We start from the raw sequence: 23871 nt of genomic DNA on the forward strand, positions 1-23871 counted from the left end.
AATCCTGAAGTACATAAAAAAGCACTAAAGAAACCCTACTAATACAAACCATCTGTGGTCCCCATTGTATAGCCATTATAGAAGGAAGTTGTAGGGTTTGGGTAGTGGTAACACTCCTCTCTACAGCCTCTGCTTTGGAGCATAAGGGAGGCTGCCAGCTCTTCCACTACCTGGACAGGGTCCATTTAGACCCAGACAGCTTATTTTAGTAAGCAGCCATCATATGACTTCTAGTATGGGCTGGCTATAACTAAGGCTTCACTTTTTATGCGGAGTTCAGTTCTCTCTCCTTTAACTGCCTTTTAATTAGCTCCATTATAATAGTCCCTTATGTCTGTGATCATGTTATTATTAAATGGTGTCTCTAGGCAGATTTTGTTAAAAACATCCACAATACACGAGTTGCAATTAGAGCTCCCAAAGAGGAGTTTTGTGAAATGCTTTTCTGTTGCAAAACATAAGTAGAATTTTCTCTTAAAGTTTTCCCCATTGAGGGATTGGGGAGAAATATGTTTAGGAAAATGATTTCTACTTTAAAGTGTCTCCAACTTAGATTAAAAAAAAATGTCTCCAACTACCTCTCAAAACAAAAATGAAGGTTCAGTAAAGTAGCATTGGAGCCCTCTTGTGTAGTAGTCACTTTGTGGCCCCTTCTGTATTCAGGATTTCCCCCATGTAGCATGCATGCACTTGTGTAATGACATCATTGCATACATCACACAGGGGTTAGTTGGAACTGCCTGCTTGTTCTGGTACTTCTGCCCTGCCTTCTGTACAAATGCAAGGGCAAGTGAGCAATTGCATGGAGTCAGGCTAGGCACCTGTCATTCAGGTAAGCAGCCAAATGGGGGACATTAAAAATGTATTTGGTACTCTTCTTACATGGATGCATACTTTTGGGAGTGAAGTATGAATTTTTAAATATAAGCATTGCTCCCAATGTCAGACTCATGGGTTTTTATGTACAAAGTAAACAAAGCACCAGTATGTCCACTTTAAGGCTATGTTTTCAGGGATGAGAAGTATGACATATCCAACAGCAAACAAACCATTTTAGTTAGGAAGGTTATTATATTAAAGTCTTTTCATTGACAGTTAAACCTCTTCAGTAGAGGAAGGAAATATAAAGAAATATTTTGGAGTCTGTGTGGGTGTTAGGGGGCTTTTTGTAGTTTTTCTTCCCAAAGTAGGTACAGGATTATATTTCTGCGCAGGCAATGGCCTAGATTCCCTCCAAAAACAGGACAGTTGGGAGTTATGCTTTCTCCAGACTCTAGTTATCAAGACACCTGATTTAGTGACAACACCATGCGCATGGACACAAGTGTGATTAATAGATGGAAGGTTAACTTGCAGCAGGTCCTGTCACTTGGTTACCAAACCTAGCTGAGAGGCAGCAGCTACATAGAGGACAGAGTTGGACTTGAGCAGTCTGCACTCATCTCTTAAAGTGAACCTCCAGACTAAAAATTGACTCAGCAGCACTGGAAAGGCCTGGTGTTTCTTTAACTGTTTCACAGCATCAGAACTTTTTTTCTCTTATACAAGCCTCATTTTTAGCTGCACAGAAAAAAACTGCCCGGGCATTTTTCCCCTAATGCTGTGCAAATCATGATGGGATTTCTGATGTTGTTGTTCTCGTTCTGCTGTTTTGGTGCAATTTTTTTTTTTTTTACATTTTGAATTTGACATTTGAAGCCTAGCACGTGCAGCTGGGAGGGGTGATCAGGACACAGGACAGTTGGAACTGTGTCTCCTGCTCCCTGTCACCTCCTTTCAACCAAAAAGATGGCTGCCCCCATGACAAAGATGGCAGCCCCCATGAATCACAAACATTTGCCTGTTCTTTTAAAACGGGGTGGGTAAGAGATTATATTACCTATCTATTCTAATTAACATAACTAATGTAACTTAATGACAGTATGTTTGTTTAGGCTGAAGTTCCCCTTTAACATATAGCAGCACTTTATTTTATACAAAAAAATACCATATTTCTTGGACTATAAGTCGCTTCTGACCATAAGACACACCTAGGTTTAGAGGACAAAATCCAGGGGAAACAAAATATATACTAAACCTGGTGCATCCATGGTCAAGGAGCATCTTGTGAATTGTGCCCTTTTTGTACTTCATGCCCCTTGTACCTCTTGTGTCTCCATGTCCTTTTCTGTCCTCCTCTATGGCCCTTTGTGTCCCCCTTGTGTTCTACTTTATGCCCCTTTGTTTCCTCCATTTGTCCCTGTGTCCTCCTGCATGGGCACAGTACAGGGAGTCCCCGACATTGTGGCACGTTGGAGGTTCGTATTGGCAGGCGTTCACAAGTCAGGAACTCCTTGCATTTGGACTATAAGATGCAGTGGCTTTTTTCCCTACTTTTTGGGGAGAAAAAGTGAGTCTTATAGTCCAAAAGATACAGTAAATGCTTCATTTTCTATTGGGAGGGGTTATGGACTTGTACATCATGTGCTGTAAAGTATTTTGAGTCGATGGAGGGGTTTATATCAGTGTGGCATGTAAAGCATTATTTATTATTTTAAATCAAGGATATTGCAAGTCCATTTAGAATCAATCAGATTTTTATTGCATGCCACAGGCTCTAGTTGTTTTATATATTGTCACGGGTATGCTCAATAAGCTTGGTAAGGGCCAGCCAGGTCTCCTCAGCGGTAGGAATGATCTGGTTAGCTGGAAGGGCAAATCCATAGCGGCCGGTGTCACGTAGTTCAAAGGTGTAAGAGTACTTGATGCCTTGGTTGTAGGTCCAGTCTACGGTTCCACCACTGGCTTGGTCTGTAAATAAAAACGTGCAGTTGCTGAGAGCACTCAAGACAGCTAAAGTTTTAGTAGATTTTCAAGGGATTTCCCATATGATATGGGTAGATGGGCAAATAGATGAGAAAGCATGAAGTTGTGAAACACTGTACATATATTGATGAAATACTTACAGATGGTAGTAATGATAGATCCATAGGTGTATTTTGTGCCATAGAGAGAAGTCAATGCATCAACTGCAGTTTTAGCCAAGGCATGCTGTGTAGGAAACAAGGAATATGTTTTTATTGTGCTTCAGGAAGATGTCACTAAGTTTGTTACAGTTGGGTTTTACTCAATACACATATTTCTCATAAAAAAGTACATTACTAGCAGTGATATTTGACAAAAATAAATATATTTAATGGAAAAATAGGAATATTTTTAAATCTGAAGTGAAAATACATTTCTGAGATAATTCTATGTGTAGTACCAATAATAAATAGAACATTCGTAACATGGAAAGTAATATAATTTTCCTATTTTCAGTTTAATGGCTTGATTTTTGTGCCTGATGCACACCATGCACTTTCCCATCAAATAGACCGGTTGAAGCGAATATTTTTGACTGGTCTGATCTAATATCCAATCGTTTTTCTGATCAATTTTACATAGAAGTGATCAGAAAAATGATCAGGAATCAGATCGGACCTGTCGGAAATAATCGGTTTGACCCGTCTATCGGCCGAGAAATTCTATGGTGTGTACCAGGCATCAAGCTACGTACACATATGCGACAACGATCGTTCGTTGTGAACGATGATCAAACTTTTAATTGACCAAGGAACGACCTAAGTAAAGTTCGTTTTTAAAAGTGTGTAACGATCTGATCGTTAGAATGAACTTTACATCAAGTAAAGCAACTATTGCGCTTGCGCATAAAAATCAAAAGTTCCATGGAGAAATAGCGAAATGCGCATGTCAAGCCTAGTACGAACGACCGTTTTCCAACGATGTACTACTTTTGCAAACAATCGTCGTTGGAAAAAATCCGCCAAGCTAGATTGTTCATTTTTAACGATCTAGCTCCTCCGTTGTTAGACTTAATGGTCGTTGGCTGCTTTTTTTTTTTAAACGATCGTCATTTAAAACGATCGGGGAAAGACGGTTTCAAACGACTATAGTCGCATGTGTGTAAGCACCTTTAGAGTCTACACTCTGCTTTATAAGTCTGAAAGAGAACGCAAGTCTTTTAACTCTTGCAATACTGGAAAAAAGAAAAAAAAACTTCAGAGGATTTCTTACTAGGGCTAGTATTGTATGCACCTATGTCTATCTATCGTTTTACATATCACATCAGGTACCCTTTAACCAAGGCTTGAAGAACATACCAATTCAACTTGATCAGCAGCTTTAATACTGGTGTATCCATAGGGGTAGAGGAGCATCTGAGAATAGCTGTGGATTGAAACAAATCCCTTGATTTTGCCATGGCTCTTCACATAATTTACAATGGCTCTGACTTCAGGCTCAGAATGGGCAGAAGTTCCTCTGTAGGTCTCGGTACAAGGGCTTGCGCTTGATCCAGCGCCTGAAAAGTGATGCATATACATAAGTTTGTCATTGTTCTGTTTAAAATACTATTATTATTATTATTATTATTACTATTATTACTTTTACCTCCCTTAAAACTACTGCTTGTCATATTTGGCTTGGAAATTAAAAGAAAGGAATTTGTACAATTCAGTCTTTGGATGGCATGTTTGCTAAATGTTAATAAACTGCTCTACAAACATGGTTACATTTGTTGGCATACTTCCTAAAAACAACAACAACTAAATTCATTAGAATGGCTGAATGTACAGCAGTAATGTATGTGACAGTAAATATGGCTATAAAGTTTGAGCCTAGATTTTTATCTCTTTTTACTAAAATAATAATATGGAATGCCAGGAGAGTTCTATTTAACCCTCCTGGCGGTCTATTAAAACCGCCAGGGGGCAGCGCAGCAGGTTTTTTTTATTAGGTTTTTTTTTCAAATCATGTAGCGAGCCTAGGGCTCGCTACATGATAGCCGCTGTGCAGTGGCATCCCCCCACCCGCTTCAATCGCCTATGGCGATCTGCGATCAGGAAATCCCGTTCAAAGAACGGGATTTCCTGGAGGTCGATTCTACAGGTCATTAATTTATATCATATATTTTTTTTCACTTCATGTTTACTTCTAAAAAGTAGCTCTAGATATGAAAATGTGAGGTTTCTTTCACACTGTGCATGTTGCGTTTTGATAATGCAACTGAACCAAAAAGTTGCATTGCACGGTAGCATTATGGTGCAACCATACAGTGAGGCATACAGTACAATAAAAGTACCGTATATACTCGCAAGCAAGCCGACCCGCATGTAAGCCGACCCCCCAACTTTTACCTAACAAAACATGAAAAAATTAATGACCCTCATGCAAGCCGAAGCCCTGGGGGAGCAGAGCAGGAGCAATGAATGGCCACCCAGAATCAGTGAGGGGTGTGCAGTGCGGACTAACCTGCTGAGGAGAGCGGCTCAGAGTGCAGCGGTGATGCGGCAGTGATTGGGCCAAAGGAGAGCGGGCAGCTGAGAGATCGGGTGCGGAGGTCGGAGATTATAGCTGCAGCCACGAGAGCAGAGCGGATGGATGGCCACACAAAAGTCTTTTAGAGTATAGCTGCAGCCGCTGGATGTCCGCGGCGAGAACAGAGCGTATGGATGGCCACACAGAATAGAAACACAGTAGGAGCGCTCTTCCGGGTTCATAATCTCGCGCTTCCTGCTGTGTCTGCACCTTGTACACCCATTGGCTGGTAATAGCCAATGGGTGTACAAGGTGCAGACACAGCTGGAAGCGCGAGATTATGAACACGGAAGAGCGCTCCTGCTGTGCTTCTATCCTGTGTGGCCATCCATCCACTCTGTTCTGCTCTCGCAGCTGCAGCTATAATCTCCGACCTCCGCACCCGATCTCTCAGCTGCCCGCTCTTCTTCGTGACTCGCAAGCAAGCCGAGACCCCCACTTTTGGGCCACTTTTTGGGGGTCAAAAATTCGGCTTGCTTGCGAGTATATACGGTATGCTTCATTGCCACTCTAAAAGTGCATGTCGTACTGTAAACACACTGCATGCAGTGCATTACCCTGATGGAACACGACACACTGCAGTTAATGTGATATTATTGCATTGGGATATAATTGAATTGTGTTGTGCTGCAATATTGTCCATTGTGATACAACACAATGGACACAGTGTGAAAAGAGCCTCAAAATTGGTCTCGAGGAGCAGACTCCAAAGCACCGCGCACGAGAAGACCTGAACTCGGTGCATATTCAGACACTTGCTGCCACATGAGCAAGTATGCAGGAGGTGGGAAAGGGGGTATGCTCCCTTATTCTTCAAGAGAAACTCCGACCAAGAATTGAACTTTATCCCAATTAGTAGCTGATACCCCCTTTTACATTAAAAATCTATTCCTTTTCACAAACAGACCATCAGGGGGCGCTGTATGACTGATATTGTGTTGAAACCCCTCCCACAAGAAGCTCTGAGGACCGAGGTACTCCTGGCAGTTTCCTGTCTGTGAACCTTGTTGCATTGTGGGAAATAGCTGTTTACAGCTGTTTCCTACTGCCAAAACAGCAATCAGCAGCTACGTCGCCTGCCAGGCTGCCAACAGTAAAAATGTCACCATGTGATAGATGTCAGAATGTAAATCAGGGAGAGGAAAGATTTTACAATGGGCAAACACTGATTAAATCATTTATACATAATTATTGTAAAAATGAAGCACTTTTTTTTATAACATTTTCACCGGAGTTCCACTTTAACCACCCTGGCGTTCTGATTAAATCGCCAGGGTGGCTGCGGGAGGGTTTTTTTTAAATAAAAAAAAAACTATTTCATGCAGCCAACTGAAAGTTGGCTGCATGAAAGCCCACTAGAGGGCGCTCCGGAGGCGATCTTCCGATCGCCTCCGGCGCCCAGAATAAACAAGGAAGGCCGCAATGAGCGGCCTTCCTTGTTTTGCTTATATCGTCGCCATAGCGACGAGCGGAGTGACGTCATCGACGTCAGCCGACGTCCTGACGTCAGCCGCCTCCGATCCAGCCCTTAGCGCTGGCCGGAACTTTTTGTTCCGGCTGCGCAGGGCTCAGGCGGCTAGGGGGGCCCTCTTTCGCCGCTGCTCGCGGCGAATCGCCGCAGAGCGGCGGCGATCAGGCAGCACACGTGGCTGGCAAAGTGCCGGCTGCGTGTGCTGCACTTTATTTGATAAAAATCGGCCCAGCAGGGCCTGAGCGGCAGCCTCCGGCGGTGATGGACGAGCTGAGCTCGTCCAGACCGCTCAGGAGGTTAAAGGATTACTATTGTGAAAAAAGTAGGCAGTTAAAATCTGACAGAACCAACAGGTTTTGGGCCAGTCCATCTCCTCATGGAGGATTCACAGGCAGGGAACACACTTGACTTTCAGTTTTCCGCGCGCGTTTTTCTGCATACTTTTTCTGCACACCAAGTGTGTTTCCATGCAGGAAAACGTGCGCGTTTTTTCACAGCAGCTGATGTAAATGATAGAGGAAACTGCCAAAATGTGCAGAGTCATGATGCAAAATGTCAGTTTTTTTTCTGCGTGCGAACAACACAGTAAGTGTGCACTAGCCCATTGATTAACATGAGTTCTCAGTTTTTCTGTGCAGAAAACGCCTACGAAAACAGTCAAGTGTGTTCCCTGCCACAGGGTTTTCTTTATTTTCAACAGCATTTCCTAAACAGCAGTTTAATGCCAAAATAGTAAGGGCCCGTTCAGATCAGAAATGCGGATGGCCATGCGTGCGGAACGCGTGCGGACCGCAACGCGTACGAACGCATGGCCATCCGCGTTTGTGTGCGTTGCGGGCTGATCCCATCACTGAAAAGTGAATGGGACAGCCACGCGTTTTTGCAAAATCTGCGTGCAGCATGCGTTCCCGGACCGCACAGGTCCGGAACGCATGCAGTGTGAACATCAGACATTGCACTCTATGCAATGTCTGATGTCGTGCGTTTTGGCCACCTGCACGCGTTTCCAAAACGCGGCTGGAAACGCGTGCAGTGTGAACGGGCCGTAAGGTACCAGCCAGCTTCCCTACTCACTTGCACACTATTTTGTCAGTTAGACTTTGCAACTGCTGGATAGACTGGCCCCAAACCTGTTGGTCCTGTCAGATTTTAACTGCCTACTTGTGATCATTTAAAGAGAAACTCCGACCAAGAATTTAAGTTTACCCTAATCAGTAGCTGATACCCCCTTTTACACGAGAAATCTATTCCTTTTCACAAACAGACCATCAGGGGGCGCTGTATGACTGATATTGTAGTGAAACCCCTCCCACAAGAAACTCTGAGGACCGTGGTACTCCTGGCAGTTTCCTGTCTGTGAACCTTGTTGCATTGTGGCAAATAGCTGTCTACAGCTGTTTCCAATTGCCAAAAAAGCATGCAGCAGCTACATCACCTGCCAACCCAACAGTAAAAATGTCACCATGTAATAAATGTCAGAATGTAAATCAGGGATTTAAAAGATTTTACAATGGGCAAACACTGACTAAATCATCTATACATAATTATTGTAAAAATGAAGCACTTTTGTTCTTTTTTTTTATTACATTATTTTCACTGGAGTTCCTCTTTAAGATATATATATATATATATATATATATATATATATATATATACTATAAATACTATAAAAAGCAAAATGACATGACCCTGCACACTCCAAAGCACCGTGCGCGAGAGAGATTACATGAGCTTGACACATGCTCACAAGGTCCTGTCACCCTTTCTGAGACGCTTGCTGCCACAGGAGCAAGTGTGCAGGAGGGGTGTTCCGGAGGCTGGAATGGGTATGCGCAGGAATGCCCTTCCAGCTAAGGACACCCCTCCTGCTTCACAATACTGACAAGCTGCTTGTCAACATTTTCAGGGGGGGGGGGGGGGGGGTTGGACTGCGGACACTAGGGAGACAGAGAGGAAGTATGTAATTGTGAAGGGTACATGCTTCTGTGTCTCATTATATAAGAAAAACTTTGGGTACATTTAAAGGACCACTACAGCAAAAAAAAGTAAGCAGATAAAATCTGACAGAAGCAACAGGTTTTGGACTGGTTCATCTCCTCATGGGGGATTCTCAGGGTTTTTTTTCCGCTTTTAAAAGCATTTCCTGAACGGTAGTTGCTAAGTCTAACTGCCAAAATAGTTAGATACCGACCAGCCTCCCTACACACTTGCACACTATTTTGGCAGATGGACTGAGCAGCTGCAGTTCATGGAATGCTTTTGAAAACAAACAAAAAAATCATGAGCATCCCCCATAAGGAGATGGACTAGATCAAAACCTTTTGGTTCTGTTAGATTTCTAGCGGCTTACTTTGTTCTCTTTAGTGGTCTTGTAAATGCAGAACCACATGATTTGTAGTTATGTTGTTTTCAACTCTTTTACCTCCAAAGCCAGCATCCCAGTTTCTGTTGGGGTCAGCTCCTACACAGGTGGAGCCACTGTTGGGGGACCTGGTTTTGCGCCACATACGGTCCTGTACCAGAGAAGATGGATCATTAAATTGTGCATAAAACTGGTCATAAAATGTGATCTGATCTTCATCTAAGTCACGGCAATAGACAATCACAGTCTGTTTAAACTAATACCCCACAAATAATTAAATGTTTCCAATTTTTTATTAAACCCACCATGTACATTCAAAGTGCAGGTGTTATTGCTACTGTATTTAAAAAAAAAAAAACAAGTGGACTATTTATTTTTGAGCTTTGGAAGATATTTAATTCATTAATTCAACTGGGAGGGGAATTATAAAAATATATGAACTACCCCATCTGCTCTCCCATGCTGCTCTCATTCTTTCCTGTTCTACTCCCAGGTCATCCTGCATGTTACATGATACCACATGATATTGAAGACCAGGATGGGGAATAGTGAGCAGCTGTATGACGATAACTGTAATTATGGTGCCTAATAACCTCTTGAGGACTGCAGGGCTAAACCCCCTAAGGCTTAGCTGCAGGGCCGCAGCTAACAAAACATCACACAAGTGATTCCCCCCCCCCCCCCCTTTTCTCCCCACCAACAAAGCTCTCTGTTGGTGGGGTCTGATCTCTCCCCTCATAGCCGCTCAGAGACTGAAGGCGGGGCGGAGCTCCGCCCCCCAAACAGGAGATGCGCGCGCAGCGATCTCCTGCAAAACAGAGCCCCAGGCCAATTGGGGTTAGGCGGTCCTGGGGCTGCTGCCGCGGCCACGTCCATCGGCGTGGCGCGGTCGGCAAAAGGTTAAAAAGGGCGCCTCATTCACATCAATGCAAATCTTTTCTCTGTTGGTGCCAGGTGTATAAAAAGGGCGCAGCGTTGATTTAAAACAATTATATCGTTTGTAAAAGGGCGCTGCGAAAATAAAAAACATATATAACGCTTGTTATCTTTAACTTTCAGTTTTTTACATTTTGATCAAATTTTTTTTTTTGTTATTCTATGTTAAAGGGAACCAGAGGCCCCAGGAAAAAGATACTATACATACCTGGGGCTTCCTCCAGGCCAATACGCACGCATCGCTCCCACGCCGCCGTCCTTTGTTGCCTGGATCCGCCGGTACCGGGTCCAGTCATGGCCGCCAGTCGGCCGGCAGACGCGGCCAATTGTCCGCATCACACGGCGCTCCCTCTATACAAGTACGCATGAGGCTGCCTACTGCGCAGCCGCATGCGTACGGTTATGGAGGGAGCCGCTGTGATGCGGACAATTGGCCGCGTCCGCCGGAAGTGACGGGACCCGGTACCGCCGATCCAGGAAGCGGAGAATGGCGGCGTGGGAGCGATCCAGGCTTATGGGGCTGGAAGAAGCCCCAGGTATGTATAAAAGCTTTTTTTTTTTTTTTGCGCGTTCCTCTCTGGTTCCCTTTAAATAAAACCAACACAATCATATACAAATTTCTATTCCACAAACAAAATGAGAGATTAAGGTTAGGCACCACCAGGGTGGTCTTAGGGTTAGGCACCAGAAGAGGTGTCTTAGGGTTAGGCACCACCAGGGGGGTCTTAGGGTTAGGCACCACCAGGGGGGTCTTAGGGTTAGGCACCACCAATGGGTCTTAGGGTTAGAAACCACCAGTGGGTCTTATGGTTAGGCACTAGCAGGGGGGTCTTATGGTTTGGCACCACCGAGGGGGTCTTATGGTTAGGCACCACCAGTGGAGGGTCTTAGGGTTAGGCATCACCAGGGAGATTTAGGGTTAGGCACCATCAGGGAAAGGTTCTGTATGTTTTACTAAACAATAACTTTAAAATTGTTTATATCTGGCGCCCTTTTTAACCTGAGCCTTAATAACATGCACCCCTGTATGTAAAAGGAGGCCCAACACAGGACCAGGTAATAAACCTCCCACACTGCATTACTCTGCACTTGAAAGGGGTTGAACATTGACTACCAAGGGAACGTAGAAGGAGCAACTTCTTACAAATCCACATCCTAAATACATAAACATTAAAGAAAATATAGAAGTCAAGTACTGGACAAGAATGACTTTGCAATAAAATAGTTACGTTGGTGTGTGTGTAGACAAAGCCATCAGGGTTGGTGACAAGTTCCAAGAGGATATCCATTTTGTTCAGGGTGGCAGTGAGAGATGCGTCACGACCATAATCTGTAACAATCTGTTTATAGAAAGGAATTTAAGATAGTTATTATAACTTTTTACCACAGGGGATCATGGTGTTTAATAATAATAACATTTATTTTATTTTTTTAATTAGACGTCCCAATCTTTTTAAAATAAATATAATATTTCCAAGTGCTAGATAACAGATAACGGTATGTGTTTATTCATATTCAGAATTTAATATAAAAATAATATATGTGATAAGCTTCAGTCAAGACCATAAATAATTTCACATAAAATAATGATTCGAGTGAGATAGAGAAAGCGCTTGGAGGTTATGTATTTATGTAGTATGTTTATTGAGGGATTCCTATGGACAGGGCCGGATTTCTGGAAAGGCCAAAAGGCCACGGCCTAGGGCGATAAAATCAGATAAGATAAGAAGGGCGGCATGACTTGGAGAGAGAAGAGGTCATATGTCAAAATTAATCACCTCTTCTGGTCCCGCAGCGCAGCCAGCCAGCGCCCTGCTCTGCACTAATAGCTGAATTCCAGAGTTCCCCAATTCCAGCAAGTCTCTCTCTCAATCAACATCTGCTGTCACCTCATCTGATGATCAATTCCTCTTATCATGATCATACAAGTTGATGTGAGAAATACCAGGGATTTACATTACAAAGCAGATAGAACTAAGTTCCGCTGAGTTTTAATGCAGGCATTCAAAGACATCAGTGAACCCTGCTCATTTCTTCACTTTCTCCTTTACAATTTTGACACTGACCCCAGCAGCTGTTAATTACACTTTCTTATCTCTAGTCTACTTAAATTTATGGCTTTAGGGTTTTTTTTTTTCTTCCTAGCCAGCAGTGGTCTCAGTTAACTCTTTCCTGACTCATTTTCTGTTCCTACCATCTATGAGAGGAATAAAAATGCTGTTTGCTTTACTTTCATTGCTAAACTGTCACTGTCACCTGAGCTGTTACTACCTCTATGCTAGTCTGTATAGTTTGGCATCCTTCTCCTTTCCTGTAGCAGTAAAGCATTGTACCATTTTAGCCACAGCGAAAGCAGAGAGTTTTGAATGAGGATGATACCATTTATTGGCTTAAAAGAAAAAAAGTAATCTTTCTGTGAATAAGCCTTCTTAAGACTTTGTTCCTGTATACTGCCAATATGTTAGAGCACACCACCATATGTACTTTCAACATTCAAAAGAGATACATAGATTTTTCAAATATAAATAAATATCATTCAGATGCTTTAAAGTGGAGCTGAACTCTTGCACAGGACAGAAGGAAAACAGAGAAAAATCTACCTTGTAATTCCCCCTCATCTGTGTCTAATCTGACGTTGTAATTTGACCTCTCCTGTGTCCCCTGACTGCCACAACATCTAAGCGAATTTGAAAGCACAGGATGGTAACAATATGTCTGCTTCCATGAAAGCAGGAAGTAGACACTGCCGATTGATTGCAGGATTTGTATCAGCTGTAACAAAGAAATGTTTTTTTAAAGGTTATTATGTTATTGTGTATCTTTTGAAGCAGAGAGGAAGTTCTGAGTTCAGGTCCGCTCTAATTACAACCCAACATCCACAGTGGGTATTGACAGGATGTTTGCTACTTACCTGTTCTCTGTTTCTCTCCATTGAGCTGTCCTGTCACCTGTTTGTGGCTATGACTGCAGCCAGTCACACAAAGGACAAAGAAGCAGTGCATGCTCTGGCCACTCACGCTCCCTGTCACCTGTTTGTGGCTCTGACTGCAGCCAGTCTCACAGAGGACAAAGAAGCAGCGCATGCTCTGGCCACTCACGCTCCCTGTCACCTGTATGTGGCTATGACTGCAGCCAGTGGCACAGAGGACAAAGAAGCAGCGCATGCTCTGGCCACTCACGCTCCCTGTCACCTGTATGTGGCTATGACTGCAGCCAGTCGCACAGAGGACAAAGAAGCAGCGCATGCTCTTGCCACTCGCGCTCCCTGCCACCTGTATGTGGCTCCGACTGCAGCCAGTCTCACAGAGGACAAAGAAGCAGCGCATGCTCTGGCCACTCGCGCTCCCTGCCACCTGTATGTGGCTCCGACTGCAGCCAGTCTCACAGAGGACAAAGAAGCAGCGCATGCTCTGGCCACTCACGCTCCCTGTCACCTGTTTGTGGCTCTGACTGCAGCCAGTCTCACAGAGGACAAAGAAGCAGCGCATGCTCTGGCCACTCACGCTCCCTGTCACCTGTATGTGGCTATGACTGCAGCCAGTCGCACAGAGGACAAAGAAGCAGCGCATGCTCTGGCCACTTGCGACTTGCGCAAGTTTTCTGCTCCTGCCCAGATGTGCACAGCAACCAACGCCAGTATAGTGTTATGCATTCTTGACAAGTACATATATCAGCGTTAGGGTTGCCAGGTGTCCGGTTTTACACCGGACAGTCCGGTTTTTGTGCGCTGTGTCCAGTGTAAAAAAACATGCTAAACCGGACAATTAAGTTGTCCGGATTTAGAGCCCCCCCCCCGCAGCGCAGGAGGAGAACAGCGCAGCAGAGAGAGAGCTGGGAGCAGCGGTGGAGAAGGGGGGCAATCTCCCCCCCCTTCCCTCACCTTAGGGTGCTCTCTCTCCCCCGCTGTCTCCTCCAATATGATGTGCAGGGCTGGCGAGTGGCTGCAGGCGGAACTTACCTCTGTGTCGCTCCAGCGCCGGAAGTTCGGGTCCCGCAGCCGCTGAGAATCTCATTCATGAGGCGGACAACACTATCAGTCTGAATAGTGTTGTCCGGCTCATGAATGATTCGGATCTTTGATCAGGATCTTTTTTGAGTCGAAACTCAGCGGCTGCGGGACCCGAACTTCTGGCGCCTGCGACACAGAGGTAAGTTCCGCCCGCAGCCACCCGCCAGCCTGCACATCAATATTGGAGGAGACAGCGGGGGAGAGAGACAGCACCCTAAGGTGAGGGAAGAAGGGGGGGAGATTGCCCCCCTTCCCCCCGCCCCTGGCTACCTATTCTGGGCACATATAGCCCCTGGCTACCTATTCCGGGCACATATACCCCCTGGCTACCTATTCTGGGCACATATAGCCCCTGGCTACCTATTCTGGGCACATATAGCCCCTGGCTACCTATTCTGGGCACATATAGCCCCTGGCTACCTATTCCGGGCACATATACCCCCTGGCTACCTATTCCGGGCACATATACCCCCTGGCTACCTATTCCGGGCACATAAACCCCCTGGCTACCTATTCCGGGCACATATACCCCCTGGCTACCTATTCCGGGCACATATAGCCCCTGGCTACCTATTCCGGGCACATATAGCCCCTGGCTACCTATTCTGGGCACATATAGCCCCTGGCTACCTATTCTGGGCACATATAGCCCCTGGCTACCTATTCTGGGCACATATACCCCCTGGCTACCTATTCTGGGCACATATACCCCCTGGCTACATATACTGGGACATATATACCCCTGCCTACGTATACTGGGACATTTACACCCCTGCCTACATATACTGGGACATATATACCCCCTGGCTACATATACTGGGCACATATATCCCTGGCTACATATACTGGGAACACTGGCTGTTTGTCATTATGTGCATTTAGTGGTGAAAAGCTGTCTCTTTTGTGCATTTACTGGTGAAAAGCTGTCTCTTTTGTGCATTTACTGGTGAAAAGCGGTCTCTTATTATGTGCATTTACTGGTGAAAAGTGGTCTCTTATGTGCATGTACTGGTGAGGACAGTTAGTGACATGGCTATGTACTCTGTAATGTGCTGCAGAAGATGTCAGTGCGATATAAATACTGTAAAAAACATTTTTTAAAAAGCCCATTGCTTAGCCCCACTCTACATAAAAGTGTGCTTCTGACTCCGCCCCTAACTCCACCCCCTGTCCGGTTTTCTCCATCAGCCGACCTGGCAACCCTAATCAGCGTCATTTCTCAAGTATGCATTCCCAGAACACTATTGGCTGCTGTGCACTTTCGGGCAGGAGCACAAATTGCAGGAATTATTGAGCAGACAGAGCATCCTCTGATTCTTGGCTGAAAGGGAGGCAGAGCAGCACAACTGAAATGAGCCCATTCAAACCAATGATCGATAGTCAGTGTTGGTCAGAATGTTTTTTGGTAGTGGTGGTGGTGGCGGGGGGGGGGGGGGGGGGGGGCGGTAGATGACAGCAGGCCTAGGGCACTATGAACTTCTAGCTGTTGATTGAAAGAACAGTTTACAATCCCAACTCTCTCTTTACACACCATACAATTTTCTGTTAGATTTTCTCTTAGATTTACCTGCCAGATAGCTTTTTTCCATGTTGTAGGTACATCTAACAGAAGAATCTAACAGAAAATTGTATGGTGTACCTAGCATCCTTTAGCTCCTCCTTATACTGCTCTCTCCAGATTTCTAAGTCTGTTCATCTTCTCTGCAACCTCTATTTCTTCTGAAGGAATCATTCACATTTTGCATATTTCATTGGGAAAACAGGAGATTATTTTAATTTGTGCTGTATAGCATTCTGTTTGCAATTGTTCCCGCTTTGTATTTTTATAGGATTTTTGTTATTTGTTTTTCTTAGTAAATTACTGACTTAAGTATATTAAGCAGCCAGGATAGTTTGAACACTTAATTTGCATCACGGATATGCTCATATGCAGTTTATTTAAAGAGACACTGAAGCGAAAAAAAAATATGATATAATGAATTGGTTCTGTACTATGAATAATTACTAGAAGATTAGCAGCAAAGAAAATATTCTCATATTTTTATTTTCAGGTATATAGTGTCTTTTCTAACATTGCATCATTCTCTAATATGTGCAGATTACACAACACTCAGCATTCAAAATGATTATTTCAGAGCAGTCTGTGAACTAATGACCTCTCCTCTAGCAGAGAAAAAGGAATTAGTTTAGTAACAGTTGAGATAATAAAAGTCAGAAAACAGCCCTCTCCACGACTTTGAAAGTCGGAAAGATAATGGCTTTTTTGTATAGAGATAACAACTGGAGTTTCTTAACTCTTCTTGTACTGGAACAATTAGACTGATGTATCTGATCTTAATGTTTTATTTCTTAGCTGTACTACACATACAAATCATAATATCATAGTTTTTTTTTTCCGCTTCAGTGTCTCTTTAAAGGACAACTGAAATGATATAGAGGCTGCCATATATATTTCCTTTTAAGCAGGGATGTCAGTTGTCTGGCATCCCTGCTGATCTATTTGGTTTCAGTAGTGTCTGAATCACACCAAAATCAAGCATGCAGCTAATCTTGCCAGATCTGACAATAATGTCAGAAACGCCTGATCTGCTGCATGCTTGTTCAGGGTCTTTGGCTTATAGTATTAGAAGCAGAGGATCAGCAGGATAGCCAGGCAACTGGTATTGCTTAAAAGGAAATAAACATGGCAGCCTCCATATACCTCTCTCTTCAGTTATCCTTTAACCTCCCCGGCGTTCTATTGAGATCGCCAGGGAGGCTGCGGGAGGGTTTTTTTTAAATTAAAAAAAAACTATTTCATGCAGCCAACTGAAAGTTGGCTGCATGAAAGCCCACTAGAGGGCGCTCCGGAGGCGTTCTTCCGATCGCCTCCGGCGCCCAGAATAAACAAGGAAGGCCGCAATGAGCGGCCTTCCTTGTTTTGCTTAGATCGTCGCCATAGCGACGAGCGGAGTGACGTCATGGACGTCAGCCGACGTCCTGACGTCAGCCGCCTCCGATCCAGCCCTTAGCGCTGGCCGGAACTTTTTGTTCCGGCTGCGCAGGGCTCAGGCGGCTGGGGGGACCCTCTTTCGCCGCTGCTCGCGGCGAATCGCCGCAGAGCGGCGGCGATCAGGCAGCACACGCGGCTGGCAAAGTGCCGGCTGCGTGTGCTGCACTTTATTTGAAGAAAATCAGCCCACCAGGGCATGAGCGGCAGCCTCCGGCGGTGATGGACGAGCGCTCAGGAGGTTAAGGCTAATTTCACATATGGAGCTTGATTCACTAAACTGTGATAACTGATATCACGGTCGCGTTTTGCGAGTGTTATAACGCACATAACGGTTTTTGCACGCAATCGCAAATTTTCGCGCAAAAATTTGCCGCCATTTTCATGCAAAAACTTGCAATTGCGCGCAAACACCTTACCACGCGTTATAACAAGCGTGAAACGCTAGCGCAACCGTGATAGTGAATCAAGCCCATGGTGCAGGGTGATTGTCCTGCAGTAGAAGAGTCGCTCCGCACCATTTACTATTTCAAACACCCTGCGACAGACAGAACCGACAGGGTGATTTGCTTAGCTCCCTCCCTGCTCAGTGACGTGGTCCCTGCTGGACAGGAAGTATGGCACTGAATTTTGAATGAGTGGAGTATGTCCGCCACACCGCTACCACCACAATCTAAATAGATTGTTGCGGTGCCATTGACTCTAATGTACCAGTAATTGTGTGTCAAGCAATACTGCTTGGCACCCTAGGTAGTGCGGCCAGTCATAGAGACTAATAACCACTGCAATGGAGGATGACACAAAAACCCAGTGTGAAAGGGACCTAAAGTTGAGTTGCTATTTGATCATCTCTATGTAAACATTAGGGCATATTCTTTCTGGTTCAGACTAATGCAGACTGAAACTGGTCATACACTAAATCCGGAAACTACTGATAGCTTAGTTTAGCATAGCTTTACTGGTCCATTCCTTGCCCCTTTCCTTATTAGATCAAATCCCAGCAGTAATCTGATCTAATATAGGTTGCATTGCCACCTTTAACAGCTTTATTCTGCTCCATGCAGTATAAAGCTAAACTGTTCTCATGCCCATCTATTGGCAAAAAGATTGGCCTTTCCCTAATGAATGTTTAACACCAATCAAGACAGCCATTATATTTAATATATATATATTTCATTGGATTTTATGTTTATGGAGAATTTAATATCTAATTTATTAAAAAATATATTTTATATTGTATGGGCATCTTAAAGAGGAACTCCAGTGAAAATAATGTAATAGAAAAAAGTGCTTATTTTTTACAATAATTATGTATAAATGATTTAGTTAGTGTTTGCCCATTGTAAATTCTTTTAAATCCCTGATTTACATTCTGACATTTATTACATGGTGATATTTTTACTGCTGGCTGCTGCTGCTTGTAGCTACTGCTTGCTGTTTTGGCAGATGGAAACAGTTTGTATATTTTTTACAATTTACCTTTTTGGCAAACCAAAGTCCACTGGCTGGAGTGACCCACTCACGGGCATGAATACCGGTATCAATCCAGAAAGCTGGTCTGTTGGCTCCGGTGCTAAACTAGAAAAAGAGAAGAAAAAAAAACAGAATTTGCAGCAAGATTGTAGCATAGTTGTTTTACATAACACACTTTTTTTGTTTTCTTATTACTTGTCACAATATCATAATATAAGGGTACTTTTAAAAACCAGTAGTTATATAATATAAATGTAGAAGCAATATTAAATCTGATATTGTAAGTTTACCTATCTGATAGTATCTTGGCATACATTAGTAGTAATAGCAATAATGCCAGATCTGTGTCATATTAGGGTTGATTCACAAAATAAATGTTATGAATTATTTCTCCTTACTTATTTCTATCTGTATTTATAGACTATATTTTCAGGACTTTACAACAACAAAAATCACTTACAATAAGCTGCTCCTAATAAATGTTATTTTTATGCAACTTTTTATTATTATTTTTATTATTTTTCTGTTTTGCTTGTTGAGAGGTTAAAAGTTTGTATATAAATAAGATAACAGAGATGGTAAGATAATTCAAGAGAAAACTTTTGTGAATTTTTGTGAATTACTCATATTAAAAATACTGTAAATAACGTACCTTGAGGACATTCAATGGGCGCCCCTGATAGCTGTTGCCGATCACAACTTTGCTCACTAATCCTGGATTTTCAGCCACCAGGGTATCAATGAAATTGTTAATCTGGAATGGAAATAATGCATTACTTTCTCAAAGTTCTAGTGAATTCTGGATTCCATAGAACAGAAACCTAGCCTTGGACCCTCTGAGCTTTTTCGTGATGATAAAGGACAAAAGGCTCTTTAAATGCAGTACAGAAGGTTTGGCAGTACTGTCAACACATTTTAGGGTATTTTGTTTAGGAGACTCTATCACTTGTGGAGAATAGTCTTTGCCCCATCTGTTTTTATGCTCCAAAGGCATGACTACGCTTTTGAAGGTTGTCAAAGACTTAGGTTTGTGTGAACTAATTAGTATTTTCATGTCATGAGAGAGTGATAAATGTGGTTTGATGGGACAAAAGGATGCATTATTTGTGATCTGAAAAAAGAGGTTAGTGCTCTTCACAGGTATTACATTATACAAAGGGGAGTTGAAGTTTCTAATACCTGGTATACACCATGCAATTTCCCATCAGAAAGAGAAGTCAAATCGATTATTTCCAACACGTCCAATCTGATTTTCAATCGTTTTTCTAATTGACTTTGTTCAGAAGTGAAAAATCGATCCGACTTTGTTCAGAAGTGGAAAATCGATCCGAAAAACAATCGGAAATGAGATTGAACCTGTCGGAAATATTTGATTTGACTCGTCTATCTGATGGGAAATTGCATGGTGTGTACCAGGCATTACAAGTTTTAAGGAAAACTGGGACCCCCTATGGAGAGTTGCAGTTAGACAATTGTAAGACTAATAAGAGTTCCACAGAAGATGCTGGGGCAAAAGAAATGCAAAATAATATTAAATGAACCCACAACTCTAAACAAGATAACTGAAAAACATAATAGTTCAAACGCACTCTTAAAACACACCTTTTCAGACAAGCTTATAACATTCTATAGCCCTTATTTACTTATTTGACACAATGTAATCAGAGGCAAAGGGTCACTGCCTCATCCATCCTCCACCCCCTTACCTAATGTGTCCCCCACTACCCACTTGTAAACTCGCAAGGGCTGGGTCCTCCTCCTAATGTTTACTGTTTTTGTCACAATATTTGTGCTGCTTGGAACTCTGTTTTACAATTTGTTATTATATCTATGTTCCCCTTGTCGTCTTATGGTGCTTTGTAAAGCGCTGCGGAATATGTTGGCGCTATATAAATAAATAATAATAGTTGATTTTGAGGGTACCATGCTCCATTTGTCTATAGCATAAAAATACTATTTCAGTAATATGCTAAGACAAAAGTCTAAAATGTCTCTATAATATCAGGAAATGATTTTCGTTATAGTCACATTACCTTTTATTTTAAACTGTTTATGGTTTAGAGCTTTCTGTACATGTCAGAGTGGTTAATGGGGCTGTGCTATTCATTATGGCAGATGCAGGGAGAGTCTGAGAAAGTGATTGATGGTGATTGACAGGCTCTATGCTGGCCTGAGAAACACAGGTAATTTCATGTTTGTGCTGGGAAATACTGTTGTATAAGTTATTTTGTTCAGGAGAACGAAGTTCTCAAATACAAGTTTAGTTAGTTGCCAATTCGAAGGCAAGGTTTTTCTTCATTTCCTGTTATTTTTTTTCTTCATTTCCTGTTATTTTTTTTCTGTAGTATACAATCTATGTTAATACTTTGTACAGCAAAATAAAAACTGTTGGTAAATTATAAAGTCTGTCTTCAGACTTGCCTTATACGATGCATGTTTAGAAGGCAAGAGGCACCTACTACCTGTCCACATGTGCTACAGCTTGCATACTTGACTGTTGTCATGGCCAGATGTTGCCTACAATGTGGCACCTCTTGAGGCATTGGAAATGCGGTCAGAAACATCACTTCCATCCATAACCTGGCATAAGAGACAAGCCAAGGCCACCCACAATCATTGTAATTGCTACTGCAATTCCATCATATTCCATAAATATCAACACCATTGTCTGTCTGCCACTACTGTCTGTCCTAACCTCTCTTTGTACCCCACTCCTGTCTGCCCATTACAACTGTTTTTCCACACCACAACCTCCATATCCATTGCTGTCTGTGCTCCGCCTTTCTCTGCCTGCCACCTTGGTCTGCTTGCTCCATCTCTGTCTGCCACAATTCTCTTTCAACCTAATCTATCTCTGGCTAATTCACTCTGACCACTACCTTACTATGCCTTTGCTTTCCCCATATATTTATTTTTTCTTTGCATATATATCTGTATTTACTTCTTTTATCACCATCTCCTGACCTCTTTTTCTTCCACCCACTGCTCTCTCCCTCTCACACTATAATTTCTTTCTTTGCATCTTTTTCTTTCTGACACTCACCTTCATTCTCTTTCTTCATCACTCTCTCTGCCCCTCTTTTTCTGCTTCCCTATCTTATGCTCTCATTTGTTTTCTTTATCCCTTGCTTGTGTCTCTTTATTTCCCTTTTAGCTCTTTCACACTCATTCTCTCTGTATTGATTAGCTCTCGCTTTGTCCTCTATCTTCCGTACTCATAAAATTACGGTTCATTCCACTTTTTTGTAAAAGAAAGTATTATAATTTATGCAGATAGCTTAATACTGTTTTGTTAAACTGCAATTTGGTAATACCTCATCAAAGGTATGGTATACAGCATAGTTGAAGGTGTTGGTGGAACGGGAATTTTCCATTTGATGACCAAGCTTCATTTCTTGCTCTTCTTCATCCAGCAAAGCCTGTTATAATATGGAAAGAGATATTGTTCAGAAATAATATTTGTACTTTGGAACAAATTATTATTAAGACCGGGATCTTGGTAGCCCTGTACACATATACACATGCCATTATTTTCATTTATGGTTATGTTCGTAAATTGTATGTATTATCACAGAAGAAACCCTGGTATGTGTATTGATGTATGTAACCACCAGGATTGTCATAAATGCGATGCCATAATCTGTATCAAGTCAGTGTACAGTAAGTTTTTTTTTTTTTTTTATGTAGAAATGTTTAACATTTGGTGTGGGTGTTATTACGCTAGCAATGTAAGATTAAAGAACACCTGAAGTGAGAGGGGTATGGAGGCTGCCATATTTATTTCCTTTTAAGCAAAGCACATTGCCCAATGGTCCTGCTGATAGACTGTCTCTAATAGTTTTAGCCTTAAGCTCAACACACACCATACAATCTTGGTTGTACAGATTTACCAAATCTATGTAGTATAAGGGCCAACAGATTGAAAATACCTTGTATAATTGATTGGATAAGCTCTTATACTACATGAAAGTGGTAACATTGAACAACCAAGATTGTATGGTGTGTGTTGAGCCTTAGACCCTGAACAAGCATGCAGATCAGATGTATGACCGGTAGGGATGGCCCTGCTTAGGAGAACGCATTAAGAAGCATGTGATCAGTTTGATCAGCTGATAGATTTTAAGGTTCTGATTTGCTGGTCATGATTATGTGTTAAACCAGGAAGTTATCACAGCAAATCAGAAGCTTACACATCTCTCAGCTGATCCAACTGATCACATGCTTCTCCATGAGTTCTCCTAAGCAGGGCCATCCCTAATGACTGCATTTGCTGCAGGAAACAGTAAATTCGGGCACCTGAGGCTAGTGGACAAATCGGGCGCCGCCATTCACTTCTATAATAAATATCGTTTAATGGGCGCCCGGTAGGAAAAAAGGGCGCCGGAGAAAACGTTTTAAAAGCGGCGCCCGGAGACTTAATGTTTTATTACTGTTTCTCATGATTACACATTATTTAATGATTTATACATGTTTAAATATTATTTTTAAACGAAAACCAGTACAATATTTTTCCCAAACATTATTTTTAAACGAAAAACATTACTTTTTTTTTTTTTTTTTTTTTTTTTTTACATTATTTTTAAACGAAAACAATTACAGGGGGGTCTTAGGTTTAGGCACCAACAGGGGGGTCTTAGGTTTAGGCACCAACAGGGGGGTCTTAGGTTTAGGCACCAACAGGGGGTCTTAGGTTTAGGCACCAACAGGGGGGTCTTAGGTTTAGGCACTAACAGGGGGGTCTTAGGTTTAGGCACCAACAGGGGGTCTTAGGTTTAGGCACCAACAGGGGGGTCTTAGGTTTAGGCACCAACAGGGGGGTCTTAGGTTTAGGCACTAACAGGGGGGTCTTAGGTTTAGGCACCAACAGGGGGGTCTTAGGTTTAGGCACTAACAGGGGGGTCTAGGGGTTAGGGGTAGGTACAGGGAGGGTTACTTAGGCACCAACAGGGGGGGTCTTAGGTTTAGGCATCAACAGGGGGGTCTAGGGGTTAGGGGTAGGTACAGGGAGGGTTACTTAGTAATTTTTTTTTTAAACGTTATTATGCGTTTCATTATTTAAACGAAAGATTAACGTTTTTACAATTGCCGATTTAATACACATTATTTAATGATTTATAACGTTTAAAAACATTACTTTTAAACGAAATACATTTTTAAACGTAATCCATGTTTATCGTTAAAAACCCGGCGCCCTTTTTTCCCATCGCCCCTTTTTAAAGTACGCTTTGCTGCATGCTTGTTTCAGGTCGGTGATTCAGACACTACTGATGCAA

General features: G+C 42.7%; 1 protein-coding gene across 1 annotated transcript in view; it reads right to left on the minus strand.

The window, feature by feature from the left end:
• Nucleotides 1-2592: 2592 nt before the first annotated feature.
• LOC137562284 (carboxypeptidase A1-like) overlaps nt 2593-23871 on the minus strand; it is a 33333-nt gene continuing 12054 nt past the window's right edge. The window contains exons 4-11 of the mRNA XM_068273619.1: nt 21913-22017; nt 19251-19352; nt 18605-18703; nt 11357-11467; nt 9252-9342; nt 4143-4342; nt 2946-3030; nt 2593-2790 (exon numbers count right to left, since the gene is read on the minus strand). Of these exons, the coding sequence (XP_068129720.1) occupies nt 2606-2790; nt 2946-3030; nt 4143-4342; nt 9252-9342; nt 11357-11467; nt 18605-18703; nt 19251-19352; nt 21913-22017 (978 nt within the window). The 3' untranslated portion in view covers nt 2593-2605. The remainder of the gene's footprint in view (nt 2791-2945; nt 3031-4142; nt 4343-9251; nt 9343-11356; nt 11468-18604; nt 18704-19250; nt 19353-21912; nt 22018-23871) is intronic.

This window comes from Hyperolius riggenbachi, chromosome 3 (assembly GCF_040937935.1).
Source record: "Hyperolius riggenbachi isolate aHypRig1 chromosome 3, aHypRig1.pri, whole genome shotgun sequence".
Taxonomy (NCBI): Eukaryota; Metazoa; Chordata; class Amphibia; order Anura; family Hyperoliidae; genus Hyperolius; species Hyperolius riggenbachi.